At 46.8% G+C, this 23,085-nt stretch overlaps 1 protein-coding gene across 7 annotated transcripts in view; it reads left to right on the top strand.

The window, feature by feature from the left end:
- The window catches only part of SLC7A9 (solute carrier family 7 member 9), a 105,210-nt gene that overhangs the window by 58,042 nt on the left and 24,083 nt on the right, over positions 1-23,085 (top strand). For 6 of the 7 annotated variants that reach the window (XM_085889026.1, XM_085889027.1, XM_085889024.1 and 3 more), the window contains 4 exons: positions 14,159-14,203; positions 16,491-16,614; positions 17,824-17,927; positions 18,175-18,271. In XM_085889026.1, coding sequence (XP_085745152.1) covers positions 14,159-14,203; positions 16,491-16,614; positions 17,824-17,927; positions 18,175-18,271 — 370 coding nt within the window. The remainder of the gene's footprint in view (positions 1-14,158; positions 14,204-16,490; positions 16,615-17,823; positions 17,928-18,174; positions 18,272-23,085) is intronic. The other variant, XR_015060250.1, reaches the window with a different exon arrangement.

Genomic DNA, 23,085 nt, shown 5'->3' with positions numbered 1-23,085 from the left:
GCAGAAGCAGCATATCCAGGGTAGAGTGACCTGGTCTGAAACCAAATTGATGATTGGAAATCAAGCCATTGGAGAAGAGGAAGGATTTCATGTCTGAAGCGATGATGGATTCCATAACCTTGCTGATGATTGGGAGAAGGCTGATTGGTCTGTAGTTACAGGGATCTGTTTTTGCACCTTTTTTATGCAGGGCAGTGATGTTAGCAGATTTCCAAGCAGATGGCAGATGACCTTGGGAAAATGAGAGGGTGAATAGAACAGAGAGAGGGTGAGCAAGAGCAGAGGAGCAGGCTTTGAGGACACGTGGGCTGATACCGTCTGGACCGGTTGCAGAATCTGACTCGAGGTTTGACAGCAAGCTCTCCACCTTGTCAGGAGAAAAGGATACAGAGTCCAGGGACAGTTGGGTGCGACTGGGTAAAGTGGGTAGAGATAGTGATGGGTTTAGGACACAAGATTTATCTGCAAACACCGAGTTTAGACATTCAGCTTTATCACGTGTGGCATCAGCAGTGCGGCCATTTGAGGTAAGGGAGGGGATGGAGGGGGAACATACACCAGAAACAGATTTGATTAAACGCCACCAGGATTTTGAGGAGGGAGAGAGGTTTGAGAGTTCAGACTTGAGATGAGAAAGATGTTTTCTGGCTCTCCTGAGGGTAGATACACACTTGTTCCGAGCTTTGTGGAAGGAACTGAGATTGCCCTCAGTTGGGTTTGCTTTCCATGAAGCAAAGGCAAGTTGTTTCAGGACAACTGCCATGCCACAAGCTTCAGTAAACCAAGGGCGGGAGGAAGGGTAAGACAACTGAACACGAGAGGGGATAAATCTGTGCATGAGGGAGAGCAAGTTTCTTTGAAAGAATTCCCAGGATGAGTTGATGTTTGAGAAAGTAGTGATAGGAGACCAGTCTGTAAGTTTGATGGCTGCTCGGAGACCCTGCCAGTCGGCTTGAGTGAAATGCCAGACTCGACGGCGGTGAGGTGGTTCTCTGATAACAGCCAGAGAGATGTCCACTTTAACAAGGACGTGGTCAGAAGAACCAATTGGAGCGAAGGAAGAGCAGCAGATATTGTCAGGGAAATTTGTCAAAATCAGATCCAGAAGAGATGGAGTACCATTGGTTGAGATCCGGGTCGGGAAGTTGACCGATTGAGTCAGTCCTAATGAGTCGCTGTTCTGGCTTAACACACCGGCTTTTCCCAGTGCTGTTCTGGCTTAACACACAGGCTTCACTGGCACCAACTGAACTGACCATCACACTCTCCGCATGCCTTTTATACCTTCCATGCCCATTGTTGCTGATAGACCCACAAGTAGTTAATCCTCATACAATCCCGACATGATTGAGACAATGCATAGATGGTGCGAGTATGCGGGTGGAGTTGGTAGGGTTTATTCTTATAAAGGAGGTGGAATCGAAGGAACACCAGGACCGCAGGACAATAACCAGCCTCAATCCGAAAAAAAAATTCCAATTCAAGTCCAGCGTCATGCCCAAGTCCACAAAATACATACAAATATATAGACACATGCATACCAAAATTTCCAAATCCTAGCTCTCTGTGAATACCAGGTTTGATTCTGAAACCCCACTACTTCTTCCTCAACCCACCCCCCCAACCCATTAATTTAAAAGTAAAACCACACAGCGAGATGTTTTTTCCTCTCGCCAGTATGTGATCATTTATTTCACCTTGTCATGCGGTGTGGGTATTGGGTAATGCTCGAGCACCGATCAAATTCAGGCGAGATGAGCAGAGATGCTTTTTCCTGCATCTACTTTTCCTGGTGCAGTAGAACAACTTGTTAAACATTTACAAAAAAAACAACCGCAAGTGTCAAATGTAAAAAAAAAAAAACAGCTTGTAAATATCTTTCACATGCAAGACAGGGAGGGGTATTAGTGTCCAAGTGTAGTTTGGGGCTTGGCAGGATGACCTGGAGGTATGAATGGAATCCCGATGCAGCTATAAACTGTCATCCCGGTGTTTCACAGGCAGGGTGATTAATCAATGTGTGCCGTCCCTCAGATGGATGTTAAGCTGGGTGTCTCGTCTGCCACCATGAGTTGGCGATGTTAAAGATCCCATGGTGTCCTTCGCGAAGAGTATGCGAGCTATCGCTGGCACCCTGAACAAATTCCAAATTCCTGCTGGGAAGGAAATGGCAAACCACCTCGTATAACTCTTGCTAAGGAACTCTCTAACAAGGCATTCAATGAAATGAGAATGAAAGTTCTCTTTTGAGGCGTCATAAAAATTCTTTGCGATCGTTTACTTTCGACATTTCACAGAAGTATGAACGGATTGATCCAAAGTTCAAATTGAAATCAGTTTACAGCACTTGGCTTTCTGTTTGGCATTCCAATATCAGCACATTGCTCATGATGCTGGAATTGCAGGTTTAAATCCAATATATTATACCATGTTGATGTGACTATTTGCTAACGATAACCTTCTGCCAGTCTGTGCCATACAAAAGTAGTGGACACTGGGGTAACTTGCTACCTGGGCCAGGGTCTATTGGGGTTGCCCCCCAAAATAGGTATTTGCTTTCTTCTCAGAAACTACACATGCAATTCTGATGAAACTTGACCACAACCTTCATTACCTGTGATGACAAATTTTGTTCATGGGATAAAAAAAAAAAAAAAAAAAAAAAAAAAATCAGGGTCTGAAGGGGGTCTATGGAAGGACTTTATGAAACATATCAGCTAGGAGGGAATAGGCTCAAGGTTAACAACTCAGGAGGTATTTCTAAAATCCTTAATTTTCATCCCATTAACTTGAAATTTGAAGAGGAGTTGCATATTGTTGTGGGCCGGGTAGCGGCTGCGAGCACGACCGCTAGTTGGAGCAGCAGAGTCAACTCCACCCGGAATTCAGATCGTTACCCTCGGATAAGTCCGAAGGTACGGGTCTCTTACAGGACAGTGAATCGTCAATAATTCAGCCACGTGGGACAGGGTTATTTGTTAATCTTCAAAATACCCAGAGACCCACGTGGCAAGCTACCGAGGAATCCACACCCTCGACGGAGCTCGAACGGGACGAGCCATAACAGTGCTCGATCCGTTCGTAACCCGAGCGGATGGTGACCGAGGTCCATCAGTCGAAATGCACACCAACTGCAGCAACGGCCTTTTTAATTCTCCTAACACGCACCGTGCTAAACCAATGGAGGAAAGGACAGAAACGAGCTGAAACATTCAACAAATGGATATTTATTACAATAGGTGGGGAAGGAACAGATAAAGGGCAGAGTTAAACCGACGACAAGGAATGCGAATAATGTACAGCAAAGCACTTGACAGTTTGTACTTATAGACAGGGCCCCAGACACACACGTGCACACACATATAACACAAAAGAAAATGGACCTTCCCACCTCGTGTGGCCCTTGTCGATCCGGCTCGGCAGGACTTGAACCCGCAGCTCGATGCCGCTGCAAACACCGGGTACGGAGGGCAGCGTCGGGCACCAGCGCACTCCTCCTGCACGCGACGAGACCAGAGCCAGCGAGATGAGATCAGACGGGGCGCTCGAGCAGACGGGGCCAGCGCCAGCGAGATGAGAGCAAACGGGGCGCAATTATTTGTTCTTTCTACTTCCGTCCCCTTCTCATGTGCGGTCCGCTCATGCGTGGCCTGCTCTCATTGGGCGGACCGCGTGTCGCGGCTTTGCCTTCTTGCAAAGGACCGCCCCGGCTCTGATCTGCTCGTCACCCATTGGCCGCAAAATGACGCATACCCTTATTTGGCACCAGGCCAGAACGAAACACTTCGTGAGTGCGCGCACAATGCTGCAAGCAGAGTGTCAGGATGGAGCGAAGGTGAAGGTGTGTTGTTGTTGTTATAAAGGGATGAAAAAAATCCTATCTATAAAATAACTTTGTGGCGCACATACATTTAATTCCCATTAGAAACAGGGGATGGATTCTAACTAGAAACACATACTTACCGATATCACTGATCGATAGGGACTCTGGATGTTGAGTGCAGTAAGCTTCCAGATTCGCAACACTACCCCCTCCCCTTTTCACAGACTCGTCCCGAGTCGTCAAATTTTCGTGTGAACAGCATGTGCAAGTTCTCCCCAAGTACGATTTACCTACGGATCCCTGAGTGCGACATTTTTTTCATACATGTCCCAAAAAATAAATAACCTCGTGCGCTGCGTAACTAACTATCAGACTCACTTGGACAACTTAAATAAATTGCCGGTGATAACACAAACAACAGATGGGTTGCAAAATATTTACAATTTTACCTTACCTATTTACACTAACTATGGCCCAGGACCTGTGGGCCCTGGGCCATGGTTAGTGTAAATCGATTATCTGTGGGGAAAAAGGCACAACAAATCAACAGTTATTTTATGTGGGTGAGTGCACAGCAGCTGAAGGTCAGTCGTCCTCAGGGCCTGCTCAAAAGGTCCCCCTTGGTTGTCTCAGTGAACCTTCTTTTCATTTCTTTCATACCCCCAGCTGCTTGAGGCAACTCATCCTAACAGGGCAGGCCATGCACTGTTCCACAGGCCATTTGAAGTGGCCTTTATGCAAGAAGAGGTGGCCAGGCTGCTCAATGCAGTCTCTGGCCCATGGAAATGGAAATGGATGCAAGAACACAAAATGATGGATGGTGTAGCTGCCTGCAGGGCAGTCCTTGCAACACACACTGAAGGAGATGGTCCTGGCGCAGATGGTGATGGTGGCACAGGGGCGAATGCAAATAAGGGCAGGCAGGCATGGGATCATGGCAGAGGCAGGCAAATAAGGCATGGCAAGGCAAGGCAATGCGGACCAGGCAGATGCAGCACGAAAACAGGCCGGCATGTGAAGCTGGCCAGCCTCTGGTCTCGATCAGTGAGGTTCTGGAAGGAGTGCGGTGGTGCCGGCAGCTCTGAAAACGGGCTCGGACCTAACCTACGGTCTCCCCCCAACCTATCGCCTTTGCCTGTCTCTGTCCATAGTGACTCCTTAATTTGCAACAACAAAACAAATTTAGACCCCTTTTTATTTATTCCTTATAATTTTGTCTCCCTAACACCCCTTCTGTCTTTGTCTGGCTAACCTATCCTGTCAACCCAACCTACTCCCAACCCCTAAAATCCTTTTTGGAGGGGAATAAGGAAGAGGCAAGTGTCCTGTCTCGAGACTCAACAAAGCCTCAGAATAGCCTCCCACATAATTCAGCAATCTTTCCCAAGGTGGGTCCAGCAGCCTACAGAGAGCGAAGGGATGGATGGTGCGAAGGGGTACATTTCCGAGCTATCCCAGCATTTATTAACTTTAAACTACCCTGGGGCTTTTCCAAAACGCCTATCACGTTAAGCTATTGGTTCTAGAAACCACGATTCCCGTCGCTCGTGTTGGTGTCCTGTTATAAATTTTGGGCCGAGCCCTCAAATTTTCACTCGTGCCCTTGCACAATTTCATGGCTGGGTAGCGTGGCTCACATGGCAGGGATTCCCCCTCTGCCGAATCTCAAACTACGGCACCCCCGGGCCCTGAGGCTGTCTCCGAGCCTACCTGCTCCCGATGAAGGCAGGGGGTTGCCCTTCCTGGCATGACCCCCCTCAGATGCCCACGTGGCATTTTGGTGCTCCGGGTCCCTTTCCGAGGGTCGCCCATGGCCACTACACTATCTCGGTCCCTTGGACCCTTGGCCTACTCTGGCCGACTAGTCTGGTGCCCGGGGTGCCCTCTACTCGATGCTCACCTTTCAACAGCCATGCTTCCAGCCGGTCCATGGACTCCTGCACCCCTCCAAATGGGTTTTGTGCCTTCATACACCATCAACAACAGAACGACCTCCTTTTGGTAACTTTAACTAACATTACACTGACCCAGGGGGCAATTGGGTGGGAATCACTCCTCCTCCCCAATCATTCATTCCACATTCGCTCCATTCACACTCTTGGGCCCACTGTCCCACATTCACTCATTACACACTTTTCATTTTTCATTCACTCCACACTCTACCACTGCCATTCTGCTAATTAAATTCCCTTAACTAACTCGTGCTCCCTCATCGTCCCTTATTTTAATGCACGTTCCTTTTAACTCCACGTAACTAATCTACGTCCCCACTACACATTCCATGTCTGTCCATGTCTCCCCAAATCCATTTCCCATTCTAAATTTAAACGAAATTCCCACTAACTAGTCCACAGGCCCCATGGAGGACAGCTCATGCCCCCATGAGGCCGGTCTAACAAAGTTAAACCCATCCCGCTGACTAGTGCTTCCTTTTCCCAAACAGGATGCTTGCCATATCTCTGCCGGGCCGTGTACTTGGAGCAAGGATTTTTTTATTTTTTGCACCGCCAAGGTGGCCGTCTACAGCTTGCCCATTCGTCCCTTCCGTCGGGCGATACGTGCAGCCATGACGTCACCCTGCTAATCGCACCGAGCGCTCGCTTCCGAGGGATTCCCCACGTGAGCCAACATGTGCAGCTCATCCGCAACTCGCGCCGCGAGGTCCCCACTGATGACGTCACTCGCACACCGAACCTGCGTGGTTTCCCGCGAAGGCCAGCACGAGCGCATCGTCCCGGGAACCCGCTCCGCCAACAGAACACGCGGCATGCAACACGTGGAGCTTCGCACACGCACTTGCATGTGGACCCCTGTTTGCTGAATTCAAACAACTCTCGCCTACATTTTAACCGTCTGCGCGACGGTCTCTTTCGAAACGCGGGACGTTCCCGCACCGGAATCCCTCCACGTAGTCGCGCGCGCGAGGGCTGTTCATGAAATGCCGAACGGGCCCCTTACGCGGCGTCTCGCGGGACCGGCGCAGTTACCAGAATAACTTTACACGCGCAGAAGGCTCGCCACGCCCATCTCCCGTCTACATCGGTCCGTCCATTTCCATGCATGCACTCACACATGCCACGACTCACATTCTGCACACTCGTTCCACTCATACACTCCACCACACACTCCGGGACAATCACTTCGGGGATTCGTGCTACCACAAGCAATCCCAGGGTTTCCATACCCCCCAAGCTCCGAGTGTACCAGTTCACATCAGACATCCCCCTCAACCTCGCTCGGCCCGACCGGACTGACCTCGTCACGATCTGCTTCGAGAGAGCGTATTTTCTCCCTCTGTTCCTTAAGGAGGCTATCCTGCTGCTCGCACCAGGTCACAAAACATTCCACCAGCTCGACCCCATTGTCCCCTCCTAACTCTATGTGTGTGTGCTCGTCTTTTACTTCATTTAATTCGTTCCCCCTCTTTTGATGTCTGCGTCTCCGTCACCTGATCTATCTCCCGTATCTCTTCTATTATTTCTGACTCCAGGATTTTCGTCTCTGCTGTTCCTCCTTTGTCTCTTTTATTTCTTTTAATCCATGTGTTTGTTTCCTCGTTTAATTTGTCCGTCACCCCCTCGTGTCTCGTCCGACACGTCTCCCCAGCAATTATGGCGTCGCTCGTCGTCCCGCCATTACCCATCTCCATCGCGGGCCCGACACAATTTGCACTCCCTCTGGTTGGTTGGGTCGCTCCGCCACGTGGTACTGCCATTTTGCAATCCATTGTCCGCATTTCGCCACGTGCGATTGCCCTTATTGCCTTTTTCCCGTCTGGAGACTCAACCTGCATTTCCCCTCTCTGGGTTTGCATAATCGCCCCTCAGTCGGTTTTCCATGCTTTGCGCATTCGTTTATATCCTGCATCAACCGTCCCATCATTTCCATCATCCGATCCGTGGGCGAAATTGCACGTGAGGGGGGCTCGTTCGCCGCCGCCCCCACCGCGCCCATTGCAACCTCTGGGTTCGGTTGTGGGGGATGGTCGACCTGCATGGTGGTGTCCTGGGCCTCTGGTTCCTCCAACACTACACTTATATCCACCTGCCTCAGCTCATCTTGGCTTGACATAGAGTGTTGAGAATAAAATTTGACGCTCGCAATTTGGGGGAATGGGGGTGTTTGCTCCTTACCCCTGATCCGAATCCCATGAATTTCTCGACGTAGGCAGAGGGCCGAATCGCACTCCGGACTACCAACTTGTTGTGGATTTGAACCTGTAAATTTTGTTAATGGAGGCGGAGGGGTTCGTATCTCCATGACTGACACCAATTTGTTGTGGGCCGGGTATCGGCTGAGAGCACGACCGCTAGTTGGAGCAACAGAGTCGACTCCACCGAACACCCGGAATTCAGATCGTTACCCTCGGATAACTCCGAAGGTACGGTCCCTTACAGGACCGTGAATCCTCAACAATTCAGCCACGTGGGACAGGGTTATTTGCCAATCTTTAAAATACCCAGAGACCCACGTGGCGAGCTACCGAGGAATCCACACCCTCGACGGAGCTCGAACGGGACGAGCCGTAACCGTGCTCGACCCGTGCGTAGCCCGAGCGGATGGTGACCGAGGTCCCGTCGGTCCAAATGCACAACTACAGCAGCAACGGCCTTTTTAATCCTCCCAACACGCACCGTGCTAAACCAATGGAGGAAAGGACAGAACCGAGCTGAAACATTCAACAAATGGATATTTATTATAATAGGTGGGGAAGGAACAGATAAAGGGCAGAGTTAAACCGACTATAAAGAATGCGAATAATGTACAGCAAAGCACTTAACAGTTTCTACTTATAGACAGGGCCCCAGACACACACGCGCGCACACAAATAACCCAAAACAAAATGGACCTTCCCACCTCGTACGGCCCTTGTCGATCCGGCTCGGCGGGACTTGAACCCGCAGCTCGATGCCGCTGCAAACACCGGGTACGGAGGGCAGCGTCGGGCTCCAGCGCGCTCCTCCTGCACGCGACGAGACCAGCGCCAGCGAGATGAGAGCAGACGGGGCGCAATCATTTGTTCTTCTTTCTTTCATCCCCTTCTCGGGCGTGGTCCGCTCATGCGTGGCCTGCTCTCATTGGGCGGACCGCGTGTCGTGGCTCCGCCTTCTTACAAAGGACCGCCCCGGCTCTGATCTGCTCGTCGCCCATTGGCCGCAAAATGACGCATACCCTTATTTGGCGCCAGGCCAGAACGAAACGCTTCGTGAGCGCGGACAATGCTGCAAGCAGTGTCAGCATGGAGCGAAGGTGAAGCGTCGTCGTCGTCGTCGTCGTCGTCGTCGTCGTCGTCGTCGTCGTCGTCGTCGTCGTCGTCGTCGTCGTCGTCGTCGTCGTCGTCGTCGTCGTCGTCGTCGTCGTCGTCGTCGTCGTCGTCGTCGTCGTCAAAAAATCCTATCTATAAAATAACTTCGTTGCGCACATACATCTAATTCCCATTAGACACAGGGGATGGATTCTAACTAGAAACACATACTTACCGATATCACTGATCCATTGGGACTCTGGATGTTGAGTGCAGTAAGCTTCCAGATTCGCAACAATATTTGGTCATTGAATTCAAACCACCAATTGTTTTTGAGGTCAAATTTGTTTTATTGATTTTGCAAGTATCGTGCTCTGCATGACGTCTTCTTCTTGTTTGTTTGTCCGCACAAAACGTGAGTATGTGTATTAATTACATTAGACCCTTGAGAACCCCAAGACCGTTTATGATCGCAAAGACCACGTCGAACCTTTACAACCCTGAGACCCATTATGACCATGAAGACCCACAAAGACCCCTAAAAATTCTTAGGACCCATAAGACCCTCAGACCCTTTACAACCCAAAGACCATTTCAGACCTTGAAGACCCTTTCGAACTTTAGGACCCTTTGGAACCCTAAAACCCTTTAAGACCCAAAAGAATCTAGAACCAAAAGACCATTAAAGACCCCGAAGTCCCTAAAAGACTCCAAGGACCCAAAAGACCCTTTGAGACCCCAAAGACCCTTCAGACCCTTTAAGACACCTCCGACCATTTAGACCCCTAAGACCCTGTTACACATTGTAGAACTCTTAGACATATAAGATCCTTCAGATCCTCTTAGACCCTTTAGAACCCCAAAGACTCTGAGAGTCCTTTCTACCATTTAGACCTTCACACCTTTCTATACCCCTTTGACCTTTATGTTCTATGTTTTTGACCTTTTTAGACATTTTACAACACTTTGAACCCCTTCAGACAATTCCAACCCTTGAGAACATAAATTACACTCTTGAAGCTCCTTCGACCTTTTAAGACCCTTTCGATGCTTTAGTTTAGACCTTTCGACTTTTACAACTCCTCAGACCTTTGTCCTTTACAAATTTACAACTAAACCATTTAGAGTTTTTTTAGACCTTTCATTTTTTTGCAATGCTCCTCATTTTAAATGTTTAAATTGCTTCGGTAATATGTATGATCGTTGCTGTTGTAGTTTTAGCATAATAACTATGATCTCGTTCTGAAACAGAGAAACGGTTGCAGCTGCCACCTTGTGGTTAAGACACAGCTGTCAATGTCCTGCTCACACCCTTTTTGGCCAAGTATTTATAAATGAAAGGTTGTCAGGAGTTTGGGAGAGAGGGGGGGGGGGTCAGTGTTAGCATCATGAAATCAAAGTGTGGCTCCATCGACACATACAGGTACTGTATTAAATATCTCCTCATTCTTTGTCCTGCATATTGTGGGAATGACTCCAAAGAGTTGATAAATGCCAAGTCATTTTTTTTTGTACACCTTGTCGAAGCTCGTATGATAGCTGACACACAATGCACAGCAAGGGGGCATGAGACAAGAGGGGTGGGAGTGGGAGAGACAAAACAGTGGGGAACAGACACATAAGGAGATCTGTGGAAGGGATAGAGATGGGACAGGGAACATGGGGAAGAGAAGATGGACATTACAGGGACTTTCAAGAAGGAAAGCAGGGGAATTGAAGGAAGTGGGCTTGGGTGGATTATCGGGGGTAGAAAAGATCGAGGATTTGGATGGGGGAAGATAAGAGGTGGTGGTGAACAGCTGTTTTGAAAGCCTGGAGGGAAGAATGGGAAAGAATAGAGTGAGGGAGTTTATTCCAAAGGCGGGAAAAAAGAGGAATGAAAGAGTGAAGGTGAGCAGTGATTCATGATTTCGGTAGTTTTACCAGAAGGGGGGTTGTTGGCAGACCTTGAGTGCCCTGTGGAAATGTGGTGGGGACAAATCGCAGAGAGAGCAGGGGGGCAAGGCTGGAGAGGAGACTGTAGAAGACAGAAAGACCACCGACCAACCTGCGGTGATTGAGTGAGAGGCCCAAAGACTCAGCTTCATTGCGGGAGATTCCGATGATCCTAAATGCCCTGGTTTCGACAGCGTGAAGCCGAGAAAGGTGGGAGGCAGGAGCACCAGCCCAGAAGGGAGAGCAGTACTCCATCAGGCTACGGCCAAAAGCTTTGTAAGTGCTCAAGAGCTCAAGAGGGCCGAGGAAGGACTTTGCACGATGGAGGATTCCCAGTCGGCGACTGGCTTTGGAGGCGAGGTTGGAAATGTGACTTTCCCTGGAAAGGTCATGGCAGATAGTGAGACCCAGAAGCTTGAAAGAAAAGACTTCTTCCAGAGGATTGTTGAGAAAGTGAATGGGGGGGGGGGGGGGTTCTAAACGGTCCTTTCGAAGAGACATAGTGAGAGTGTGAGATTTGTCTGGATTGAAAGACATGTTCCACGTGTTGGACCAGTTTGTGATTTTATCCAGATCTGCAGTGAGCGAAGAAGCTGCTGCTTTCCGGTCTGAGGGATGACAGATGGTACAGCAGAGGGTGGAGTCATCATCAAAGAGATATAGAGGATTTTCCAGAGAGTTGGAGAGATCATTGATGAAAACCAGAAAAAGAACCGGGCCCAGAGCGCGACCTTGAGGAACTCCAGCCTGGACAGGAAGAGGGGATGAAAGCACTCCATTTAGGGCCACACGTTGACTGCGACAGGAGAGGAAGTCTGTGAGCCATGAGTGGAGATGGCCTTGGATACCATGGGAGGAGAGTTTGGTGAGTCGGGCAGGGTGCCAGACTGTGTCAAAAGCACGTGATATGTCCAGGGATACGGCTTGGATTTCCTGTCTGGCATTGAGGACCTCCATCCATTGTTGGGAGAGCGGAAGCAGCATATCCAGGGTAGAGTGACCTGGTCTGAAACCAAATTGATGATCGGAAATCAAGCCATTGGAGAAGAGGAAGGATTTCATATCTGAAGCGATGATGGATTCCATAACGTTGCTGATGATTGGAAGAAGGCTGATTGGTCTGGAGTTGCAGGGATCTGTTTTTGCACCTTTTTGTGCAGGGCAGTGATGTTTGCAGATTTCCAAGCAGATGGCAGATGGCCTTGAGCAAATGAGAGGGTGAATAGAACAGAGAGAGGGTGAGCAAGAGCAGAAGAGCAGGCTTTGAGGACACGTGGGCTGATGCCCTCTGGACCGGTTGCAGAATCTGAGTCGAGGTTTTCAGCAAACTCTCCACCTTGTCAGGAGAAAAGGACACAGAGTCCAGGGACAGTTGGGTGCGACTGGGTAATGTGGGTGGAGAAAGTGATGGGTTGAGGACACAAGATTTATCTGCAAACACCGAGTTTCAGCATTCAGCTTTTTTATGTGCGGTATCAGCAGTGCAGCCATTTGAGGTAAGGGAGGGGATGGAGGGGGAACATACACTAGAAACAGATTTGATTGAACACCACCAGGAGTTTTCAGTTGGGAGAGTTTCATACAGATATTTCCTTAATGAGTGTTTTGAAGTAATTGAATGATTTTTCCAAATTATTAAATGTGATTTTTGGATATTCGCCGATCTTCTGTATAGATAGAGACATCCAACACATCCTAATGTTTCTTTCTAAAACCGCCATCCCTTTTGACTGCACAGAGTATGGTGGATTGTGCTTTCAGAGGTGGATTCAGTGGATTGTGCTTTCATTCGACAAGCTGCTAAATAAATCAAGCAAATCAAGAATGGGTGATTGGAATGAGCTCCTTATTTAACCATTTACAGGAATAACAAGCCTGGCGTTGGCTTAGTGGTTCGGGTGGTGGCTTGGGATCCTCGGGTCCTGAGTTTGAGCCCCGTTTCCCGCTGAATCAACACCAGAGGATTGATTCAGCCTGTCGTCCTTCCAAGGTCGGCGAAATGAGCACCAGTGTACTCATAGGGGCACTGCATCAGCGGCATAGCTCTGCCCCTAACCAATGATTCAACCAGCAGCCAAAAGGCTGCACACAATCGGTACAAGAATAACAATTTTTAATGTTAGAAATGTCAAGTTATAATATACAACTATTGTTTACACTCTAATGAGTTGTGAGACGTTAGTAAGAGATTAAGATTATTGCATTATTTGAAGACAAACGTTAATGAGTGGAATTTTGATACTGAGGTCTTCATTCTGGCTTTAAAAAAAAAAAAAACTTTCCGAAGGTGAAAACAAACAGTGATTGTGATAATGATGTGAAGTGTGAGAGCACATACAAGACTAACAACCAATGTAAGTTATCATGTCAAGTTGGCACTTTTCCTTCTTGTTACATTGATTTAATTTTGATTATCAATGATTGTGTAATAGGCTGCTCCTCGAGAGACGGCCATTCTATATCTGGTCTGCGTTCAATTTGTGACCCAACAATAAACACTAGACAGTACAGTATAAGTCATTTGGCATACTTTCAGCAGATGATGCAATGAAGAAGTCATGCTAGTTTACGATTATTTATGGCTTGCCAACACCGTTCAAAATCAATAAAGAATAATGTTTACAACTTCCTAACACTGTATAATGTGAAAACAAGAACCCAGACATTTCTCCAATCATACCACAATAAAACCAAGAAACACCGGCTCCTTTGAGGAGTGATCGTGCCTGTACAAGATCACATGACGTGTCATTGTCTACGGTCACTTGACCTGACTTCAGTGAGTGAGGCTACATGGGCTGACTTTTGTGATGTTTCTGGGAATCTCGGCTTCGATTTACATCAGTATGCAAAATTTCAGCTCTCCAGTCTACATAGAAAGTACTAAACATTTGTGTTTGTGTTAATCAGTGGTTAGAAAAAAAAAACACAACACACACACACCAAATTATGAAATGTTTAATGACCTTAACGGTATTTAAATGTTTGAACATCCCAGACCTAGTTTAAGCATTTGTTTTGTGGCATTTGAGAGATTAAAAATTACGTCACAGCACTATTATATACCAGCGAAAAGCCATGTAAAACCCAATATATTATTTACATACAATGGATCAACTTCAAAAATTCACATCTTCTTTGCCTACCATTTTCAGGAATCAACTGAACTATGTCACAGAAGAGTTGGAAAATCCTTTCAGGTAAGACTTTTGTTGTCAAGTGGAACTTACACTTCTTTATCAAAACCTTTTCAATTCATTTTGAGCACTACTCCATAACTATGGAACATATGGCAGCCAACAACACAGGCTCCATGTAATCGATACTTGGTCTTGAGCGACTGTCAGATGCTTTCCAGAAGCTGAATGGTATCTGTTCATATCAATTAAACCGAATTATTGCTATTATGGATCGAAGAATAAAATTCTGCACAAAGTTAATTGTCATTTCCAAGATTCCATTGTCACAAATATTTTTTTCAGGTAGCATCAATCATAACAACAACAAAGCAAATCCTTATTTTCTACAACATGAATTGTGAATAGGAACCAGCAGTTGACAGGCCAGATACATTGACAATCTTAATACTGCAGAGCGGAGATGGACTCCCACATTTTACACTAATGCTATATTTGGCAGTGATGGTCTAGTTTCCATCAGTGTCGTGAAAAACAAGCAAATGTTGAAGTAGGCAGTGTTGTGTCAGGTAGAAAGCAATAACTAAAGCAAATATAACTTTAGTATGCATCGAAAGGGACTATGTTAAAGTCTAGGGACTTCTCCATAACCATCAAAGCTTATTTCATTTCCACAATTGTTTAATACAAGTCTCAAATCCGAGTGTGAAGGCCACATCTCAGCCATTCATTGTTTTATTACTCATCTTTTGTATCATTATTATTTTCAGATTTTTTTTCAGCAGCACGAATGCAAATGTGGATGACAATCTTGCACATCACTTTTTCTGTTGCCGACAAGCTTTGTTTTAAATTACTCACTCATTGGGTTTACTTTTACTGCCACATACTCAACAAGTGACTTTTATTGCAAATAAAAACTACAAAGCATCTAAAAATGCAAAATCCATCCACATACATTTGGTACTGAAACTAGACTTGACGAGAATGACAGTTAAAAATAAATTATAAATTTTACTCGTTTGTGTTCTCCATAATCTCATAATAAAGGTTTGTTAAAGATTTCATGACAAAAGCTCAATTGGTAAAAATGTTACAGCCTGGATATACAGTTGTTGTTCGTCTTTTGGCTGCTCCCGTTAGGGGTCGCCACAGCGGATCATCCATTATGATCCGCATACTGATTTGGCATAGGTTTTACGCCGGATGCCCTTCCTGACGCAACCCTGGTCACATCTTCTGACACAGGGATAAGGATTAGGTTTCGCCATGATTCCGGGCTGCCCTACACCCTCTCATAGCGCGGCCCAGTGCAGAGATCCCGTCATCAAGCCTCCGAGTAGCCGGATTACAGGCGCACGCCACTACGCCCGGTTAGCCTGGATATACAGTACACATTGCATATTGATGGTAAACAAGGATTTTGATTAAAATATTTATGGCTGGTCTACCACTTCACCGACGACGTCATCCTTTCAATCCTTTATTTTCCATTTGGAGTAGCATGAGATGTGCTAAGTTTAAAATTTTTCCAATCAGAGGTTTCAGAGATATAATGCTTTCATTTTTTTGCATTTAATCCAACATGGCTGCCAAATCAAGTGACCTGTGACTTCACAATTATCATTAAAATATTCTCCATTGGGAGGGGGGAGTCGCTCAGACCTGAAAATTGTGTGAATCGGACAAGTGGTTGCTGAAAAAAAAAAAACCCAGCAATAAAGGCCAAATAAGGATCGAACGATAATAATGATTTTGATTGAAACATTTATGGCTGGTAGAGCACTTCACCTTCACCGATTCCCCATCCTTACAATCCATTATTCCCCATTGGGAGTAGAATGAGATGGGTTAAGTTTCAAATTTTTCCAATCAGCAGTTTCAGATATAATGCTTAATTTTTTTGCATTTAATCCAAGATGGTTGCCATATCACGTGACCTATGACGTCACAATTATAATTAAAATATTCTGCATGGGGTGGGGTTGCTCCAACCATGAGAAAAAAAAAAGTTAAAAACAGAGCAAAAAGGCCAAAAAAGGGTCGAACAATAATAATAATAACAACAATAATTATAACAATTATACAAAACATGAAAATTGTCTCAACAAAATGATAAATTTGTCTTCTCCACATTTTCATAATGAAGCTTTGTTGAAAATTTGATAACAAAAGCTCAAATTGCAAAAAAAACATTATGGCCCGAACACACGGACACGGACACGGACACACACGATTTCAAAACCCCATCTTCCACTACTTGGGGGACGGGCTAATTACAGAGAACTTGAAACGTGCGTCACATGCAAGGTGTAAATAAATCATGCAATGTCGCACTGTTTTCCCACAGAAATCTTCCTCTCTCCATCATCATGGGGATTCCATTGGTCACGGTGTGCTACGTGCTGATCAACATTGCTTATCTCACCGTCATGACTGCGTCGGAGCTCCTGCAATCTCAAGCCGTTGCTGTGGTAAAGCATCACAGCACAGTACTCCACCATGCACCCCTTGCAATCAGACGTTCAAACGCAAAGTAGGTTATATGGTCAATGGATGAGTAACTGTTAAATAAATGTTGGACAAAGCAGGACAATAAAAAGATGAAAAACCACTCGTATTGACACTTGGAGAAACGGAATGGCACTCATATCAGTGGAGCCCACACCTCCGCCAGGCTGAACAGTTTAAATTTTGGATCCCACTGATGGGTCGGATATGAATTCGGACCTCAACCAAAATCGAATCGCCTTGTTCTCGTCACCCAACCAACTCTTCCACCTCGTTTTGTCACAAGTCGTCCACAACTTTTAGGGACATCATGCGATACATAGTTTTTGGCCCCATCTCTCAATGGTGAAGAATCACTTAAAAAACTTCTAGTATCTGGATCTACATTTGCATCTTCACCAAAATTGAATCAATTGGTCCTTTTCGAACACCCGATCGATCCGCACGAAGTTTTTGCGGAATCCATCCGTTAACTTTTTAGATATTGTGCTACATATCGTTTTTGGTCCGAATCACTTGAAAAATTCTCGAATCCAGATCCAGATCTTCACCAAAATCGAATCGATTAGTTATTGTCACACACCCAACCTGTCCACAAGCTTTTGAGATATCATGCAATATCGTTTTAAGCCCTACCTCTCAATGTTGAAGAAACAGTTTGAAATTAAATAATTATCGTATCCAGATCCGGATTCAGATCTTCACCAAAATCGAATCAATTTGTCCTCGTCACACACCCAACCTGTCCACCAAATTTCATCCGAATCCCCTCCATAACTTTTTGAGATATTGTGCTAAAAATCGTTTTTGGTCCGATCTCTCAATGGTGAAGAATCACTTGAAAAATTCTCAGATCCGGATTCGGATTCAGATCTTCACCAAAATTAAGTGTCGCTGTCCATGGCCGGTCACCGACACACACACACACACACACACACACACACACACACACACACACACACACACACACACACACACACACACACAAATTCAGAACGATTTCTTGAAAACTGTGGCCAAAAAGAGTGTGACAAACAAACAGACAAACGGTACAGACTAACAGACTTGGCCAATTTTTTTTTTTTCACCAAGGAATGAATCATGGTAAGATAAATAAACGGAATGATCAGAAAGAGTATTCATGGTTTCCAAGCACCGTCTGTTCTTCACAGACATTTGGAGACAGAGTTCTTGGTGTCATGGCCTGGATGGTTCCTGTTTTTGTCGCATTTTCTACCATTGGATCTGCTAATGGGACCTGCTTCACAGGAGGACGGTGAGAAACTTTTTCATATAATCTTGTGGATGTTAAACTATGCCTGTCAAAACTTTACCAAAGATCATGAGCACCCAGGATTCAGGAAGTGGACTAAACAGACGATCATGGCAATCTCTTGTTGAGGAGATGAATAGCAGACAATTTGCTTTGTTTGACAGCTGCCATATGTTATCTTATTGCTGCTCAATTAGACACTTCCAAGATGCAGCATCACCACACGTGGAATTTTCTTTGCTTTAACCAGGCTTTCCTACGTGGCAGCAAGAGAAGGACATCTCGTTAAAGTGATCTCGTTCATTAACGTGAAACTCCTTACACCCTCACCTGCAGTCATATTCAATGTGAGTCGGTTAAAGAATATTATGTGGAAAGGGGGAAGGGATCTGGGGCTAGACGGTGGTAAGTGTAGTATGGTCGGTGTGTTTCGAGTCCGTTAGATTGCCACGTAACAGGGACCTGTCAAAGCAAGTCGTTTTGTTACACGTGATGCTGAAGTGGCAGCGTATGTAATTTATAGACAGGATAGTCAGAGTAACATTGTGTGTGTGAACACCTCTCGTTTGTGGGCAGGGACAGGTGAGGAATTCCTCTCAGGAAAAGGGCTGCAAATCCATCACGACCTCTGGCCAGTGTGTGCCAGCCATGGGCAGCGCAATTGTGCTGTGGAGCTAGACGTGGCAATATATTTATTTTATTGATGCTGCCCCATGGGTGGGACAGCCCGGAGAAGGATTCCACCCAAGAGGAAGAGGAGAATAAGAAGCTGATCACAGAGGAGTTTGTGAGACAGAACATTATTGTGGTTGCCTCTGAAGAGGTTAGGGATTGATCCAAGCTTGTATCACCGTTTTTGAAGAGGGGAAGAAGCGACCTCGGAGAGAGAGTGGAACTGCACGTACATGGAGCCAAGAAGTGACTTCGGAGAGACAGGAGAATTCCACGTGCACGAAGTGCAAAAAAAGCACTTTGAGAAAGAAGAAGGACCTGGAGAGAGGATGGAAAGCAGACCAGGCAAACTCATATGGAAAGGACAGAGAGGGTCACGAGGGCTGGTTAAGGGGCTATTCATGTCTGGCTTACTCTATCTTTGGACTCGCTTCGTCACTGGATCTTGTCTCGCACCTGAATTTCAAAAGCAGGCTGCATTGAGTCTTGCATCTGTACACCATAGACAAAGGACAGTTCCCACTTGCAAAACTTCATGCTTGTGTCAGTGTGATTTGTGGGTTGTATCCAAGTTTGTGTAGCCATTCTCCTCTTTGTCTCTTGTGATTAGCTTGGTTTGTTCCGAACTGCTTATCTCGTGCATCTTTTCCCCCATACTCAATACAAAATAAGCACGTTAAAATGTAAGAAAACGTTTGAGACATCTGCTTCCCATGTGTCTGTGCCGTTAATTTTGGCGACCTTGGGAGACGGGAAAGAATAATAACTGAACGCAGTGCATTAAGAGGCCATTTGGCCATTTTTCCAGACAAGGTGTCGATGTTGAGGCATACCGTGTTAACACACTCAGACGTAACAATACATTTTTGAAGAAAATACAATACAGGAGATGGGACAGAGTTGGGGGGGGGGGGGCTGAGGCTTTTTTGTTGAAGAGTTGTCATAATTGCATGTGTGAGTGTATTCACAGTAAAAATGTAATTGTGTGTGTGTGTGTGTGTGTGTGTGTGTGTGTGTGTGTGTGTGTGTGTGTGTGTGTGTGTGTGTGTGTGTGTGTGTATGGCACTCAGAGGTGGTGATGCAATCACCCTACAGGTAATGTGCGAGTGATCCAAAAAAAACAAAAAACTACAATGGCACTCGATAGGCTGGATCTGCATCCAGACCTGAACCAAAATCTAATTGGCTTGTTCTTGTCACATAACCAAGTCATCCACCATGGTTCGTCCGAATCCATCTATAACTGTTTGAGATATCATGCTCACAGCCAAACAAACAAACAGGTGAACAGGAGTGAAAACATAACCTCTGTCCACCTTGGTGGTGGTAACTAAACCAACCCCCTCCTTTTGTCTTTTTGTTTGTGGAGGATGGGTGGAGGACTTGGGGTTGGAGAGGGAGTGGAGGATTAGGGCGGGGGAGGGGTGGAGGATTAGGGTGGGGGAGGGGTGGAGGACTTTGTGTCGGGGGGGTGCGGAGGACTTGTGTTCGGGGGTGCGGAGAGCTTGGGGTCGGGGGTGGGTGCGGAGAGCTTGGGGTCGGGGGTGGGTGGAGGATTTGGGATCAGGGGGTGCGGAGGACTTGGGGTCGGGGAGTGCGGAGGACTTGGGGGTGGGGGGTGTGGAGGACTTGGGGGTGGGGGTGCGGAGGACTTGGGGTTGGGGGTGCGGAGGACTTGAGGTCGGGGGTGTGGAGGACTTGAGGTCAGGGGGGTGCTGAGGACTTGAGGTCGGGGGGGGTGCGGAGGACTTGGGGTTGGGGAGGTGCGGAGGACTTGGTGTCGGGGGGGGGTATGGAGGACTTGGAGCCAGGGAGGGTGTGGAGGGAGACTTCGGGTGGGGGTTGATTGAAAGCAACACCTCAATAGCATATCTCAAACACGTTTATGACAGCAGAACCAAGCCTCTAACACCACCAGCTTTGTTATCGCCATACTGCTAAGACACCAGCGCTACCAGAATTGTTATCACCACGCCGGCAGATCTGGTGGAGTTGTACCGGCAGCCCTGCCCATCGTGTATCTTGAACCAATCGTGATGAATGGATTACAGAGCACCAGCTAATTGGTGTGGCTGGATCACAAAAAGCGGACGCATGAGGCAACAGAAGCGAGGGTAATGAGATCCCTGGCAGAGCAGTTCAGAGCAGAGTTGAGTTGACTCGAGTTCTGAGGGCAGAGTTGAATCCAGTTCTGAGGAGGGAGAGAAGAGCTCGACTGGAGTTGGTTCGAGAGATCAGGTGGTTTGAGAATTCAGGTGGTTCCAGAGCAGCTTTGAGGTAACGCAATGGGACAAGCACTGAGAACGCAGAGGGATGGGCGCAGAGCAGCAGGTGAATGGAGTGTGGAGATGCTATGCGCCTTGCAGTACTAACCACAAACTCTCGAGCATAAAAAGGGACAACGGTGATTCTCCCCATAACTGACATCTCTCTCAACATGTCTGACACATGCATCCCACACCCTTGCACCTTCCAGTGCACCCACCTCATTGACTCGACCTGGGTTTGCGGAGTGTCACCCAAGTCCACAACAGTTATTTTCAGAACTAACATTACATGTACCTACATACACTGATCCCCCGACCTGACTTCTCACTCACCCACACTACACACTCTGTTAACACATGAGCCGTCCAGCTAACGTACGGGTGAGGCCAGGGTCAACACCATACCCCACCTACTTTGTTTCTCTGTCGATAAACCTTTCTTCTCCCCTTCTCCCAGAATGCTTGAGGGACATGTGTGTGTAGATTTGTGATAAGATGACCGAGGAAGGGGCTCGTGTGTTAGGGGTAAGATCTTTCTTTGTGACTGTTTTAGCTTTGTAGATACAGCACCTGCTTTTGTAATTTTTTTATAAAGCGTTTCCAACCTGTCTGGTCACCTTTTCCTCAATTCGTTAGGCAGAGAATGGGAGTTCTGCCCCAACTTCATTATGGCTAGTATTCGCCAACATCCCACCAACGGTGTCGCTTGGCTGTTCTGATCGACAAGAGGTTTGGCATTGAGCACGTCGGCCTTATCTGGGGGGATCAATTTGCAGGGAAGATAACACGGGATTTGTACGTGAGGACCCTACTTAAATTAATTGTTTCAGATGGCAACTGTGGTTGCTTAGCAAACCATCGTGTCATGGAGTTATCTGTGACCCGTCGGCTACAGGGTCATAGAAGCCCACTCATGACCCGGACTGGCAAAACCCGTAACACTATATATATGTATAGTACAGTTGGCACGTTCTGATGAATGTGAAGGTCAGGAAAGCGACTGGTCCTGATGGTTTCAGTCCCAGCCAGCTGCGGTTGTGTGCTGATGAACCATCACCCATTCTAACTTTACTTTTCATCTGGTCACTTCAACTTTGTAAAAATTCCCCATGTTTTGAAGTCCATCATTATCCCTGTGCCAAGGCATTCCCCGGTGAGTTGCCTAAATGATTATAGACCAGTCGCATTCACTTCTATCATAATGAAATCTTTCAAGCGTCTAGTTTTACACCACATGAAATCTGTTCTTCCTGTTTCACTTGACCCTTATCAGTTTGCCTATCGCTCTAATTGTTCAGTTGATGATGATGTTTCACTCGCTCTCCATCACGAGTTGAACCATCGAGTCTAGATAAACGAATGCCAACATATGCTGGGTTAGTTTTCTTAGATTTTAGTTCTGTTTTCAATACGATTTTACCTCAAACTTCATTTTAACTTGATGCACTTGGTCTTGATGGTTCGATTTGGAAATGGATTATGAATTTTCTTTCAGACAGACCACAGGTGGTCAAAATTGGTTTGAAAATTTCTCAGATCACCTTGAACAACTCAGGGCTGTTTTTTTTGTCCCCGATATTATATTGTGGTTGACCAAATTCGCAAACCACCATTCAGGTCCCTTAGGTGAGATATCTCGGTAAGTATATGTGTAGTTAGGCCCAAACCCGTTGTCTAGAGGGAATAAATGTCATTCATGAGGGCTGCGACTCTTCAGGATAGCCGTTTTTCTTTTACTATCTTTATTTTGGACCAGCCGCCATTATTACCACCACCAACCACGTCTCAACAGCCATCACAACAACCACCAACCACAACGCCGCTTCACAATAACAACCACCAACCACAACGCCGCTTCACCACAACCGCCACGACCTTTACCGTCACAACTCGCCACCATCGCATCACCGTCATCTCGCGCCACTCGTGGGCACCGATGCTGGACTCGTGCGGGGCGCGCACCGAGCAGCGTGTTCAAAAACATCACGGACTTTCCGCAGAAAAACGGATCAAAAACGACTCACGCCCACTTTTGTTCCGTCCAATCGGTGAGCGAGGGGCGATTTGGCCCCGCCTCCAGGGCGTTGGAGGGCGGTCGCTATATGCAAATTCATGGATCAAAAAGCATTCACGCCCACTTTTCCTCGGGCCAATGGGGAGCCAGCAAGAGAGGTGAAGGGTCGGAGGCAGAGGGTCAAGGGTAAAAGAGCGAAGCCACGGGG

The sequence above is a fragment of the Eptatretus burgeri genome, chromosome 7 (genome assembly GCF_056783735.1).
Source record: "Eptatretus burgeri isolate ZD-2024b chromosome 7, Ebu_testis_v1, whole genome shotgun sequence".
Lineage (NCBI taxonomy): Eukaryota > Metazoa > Chordata > Myxini > Myxiniformes > Myxinidae > Eptatretus > Eptatretus burgeri.
Note: the sequence above shows the minus strand (reverse complement) of the source record. Positions and strands in the feature narration are given on the sequence as shown.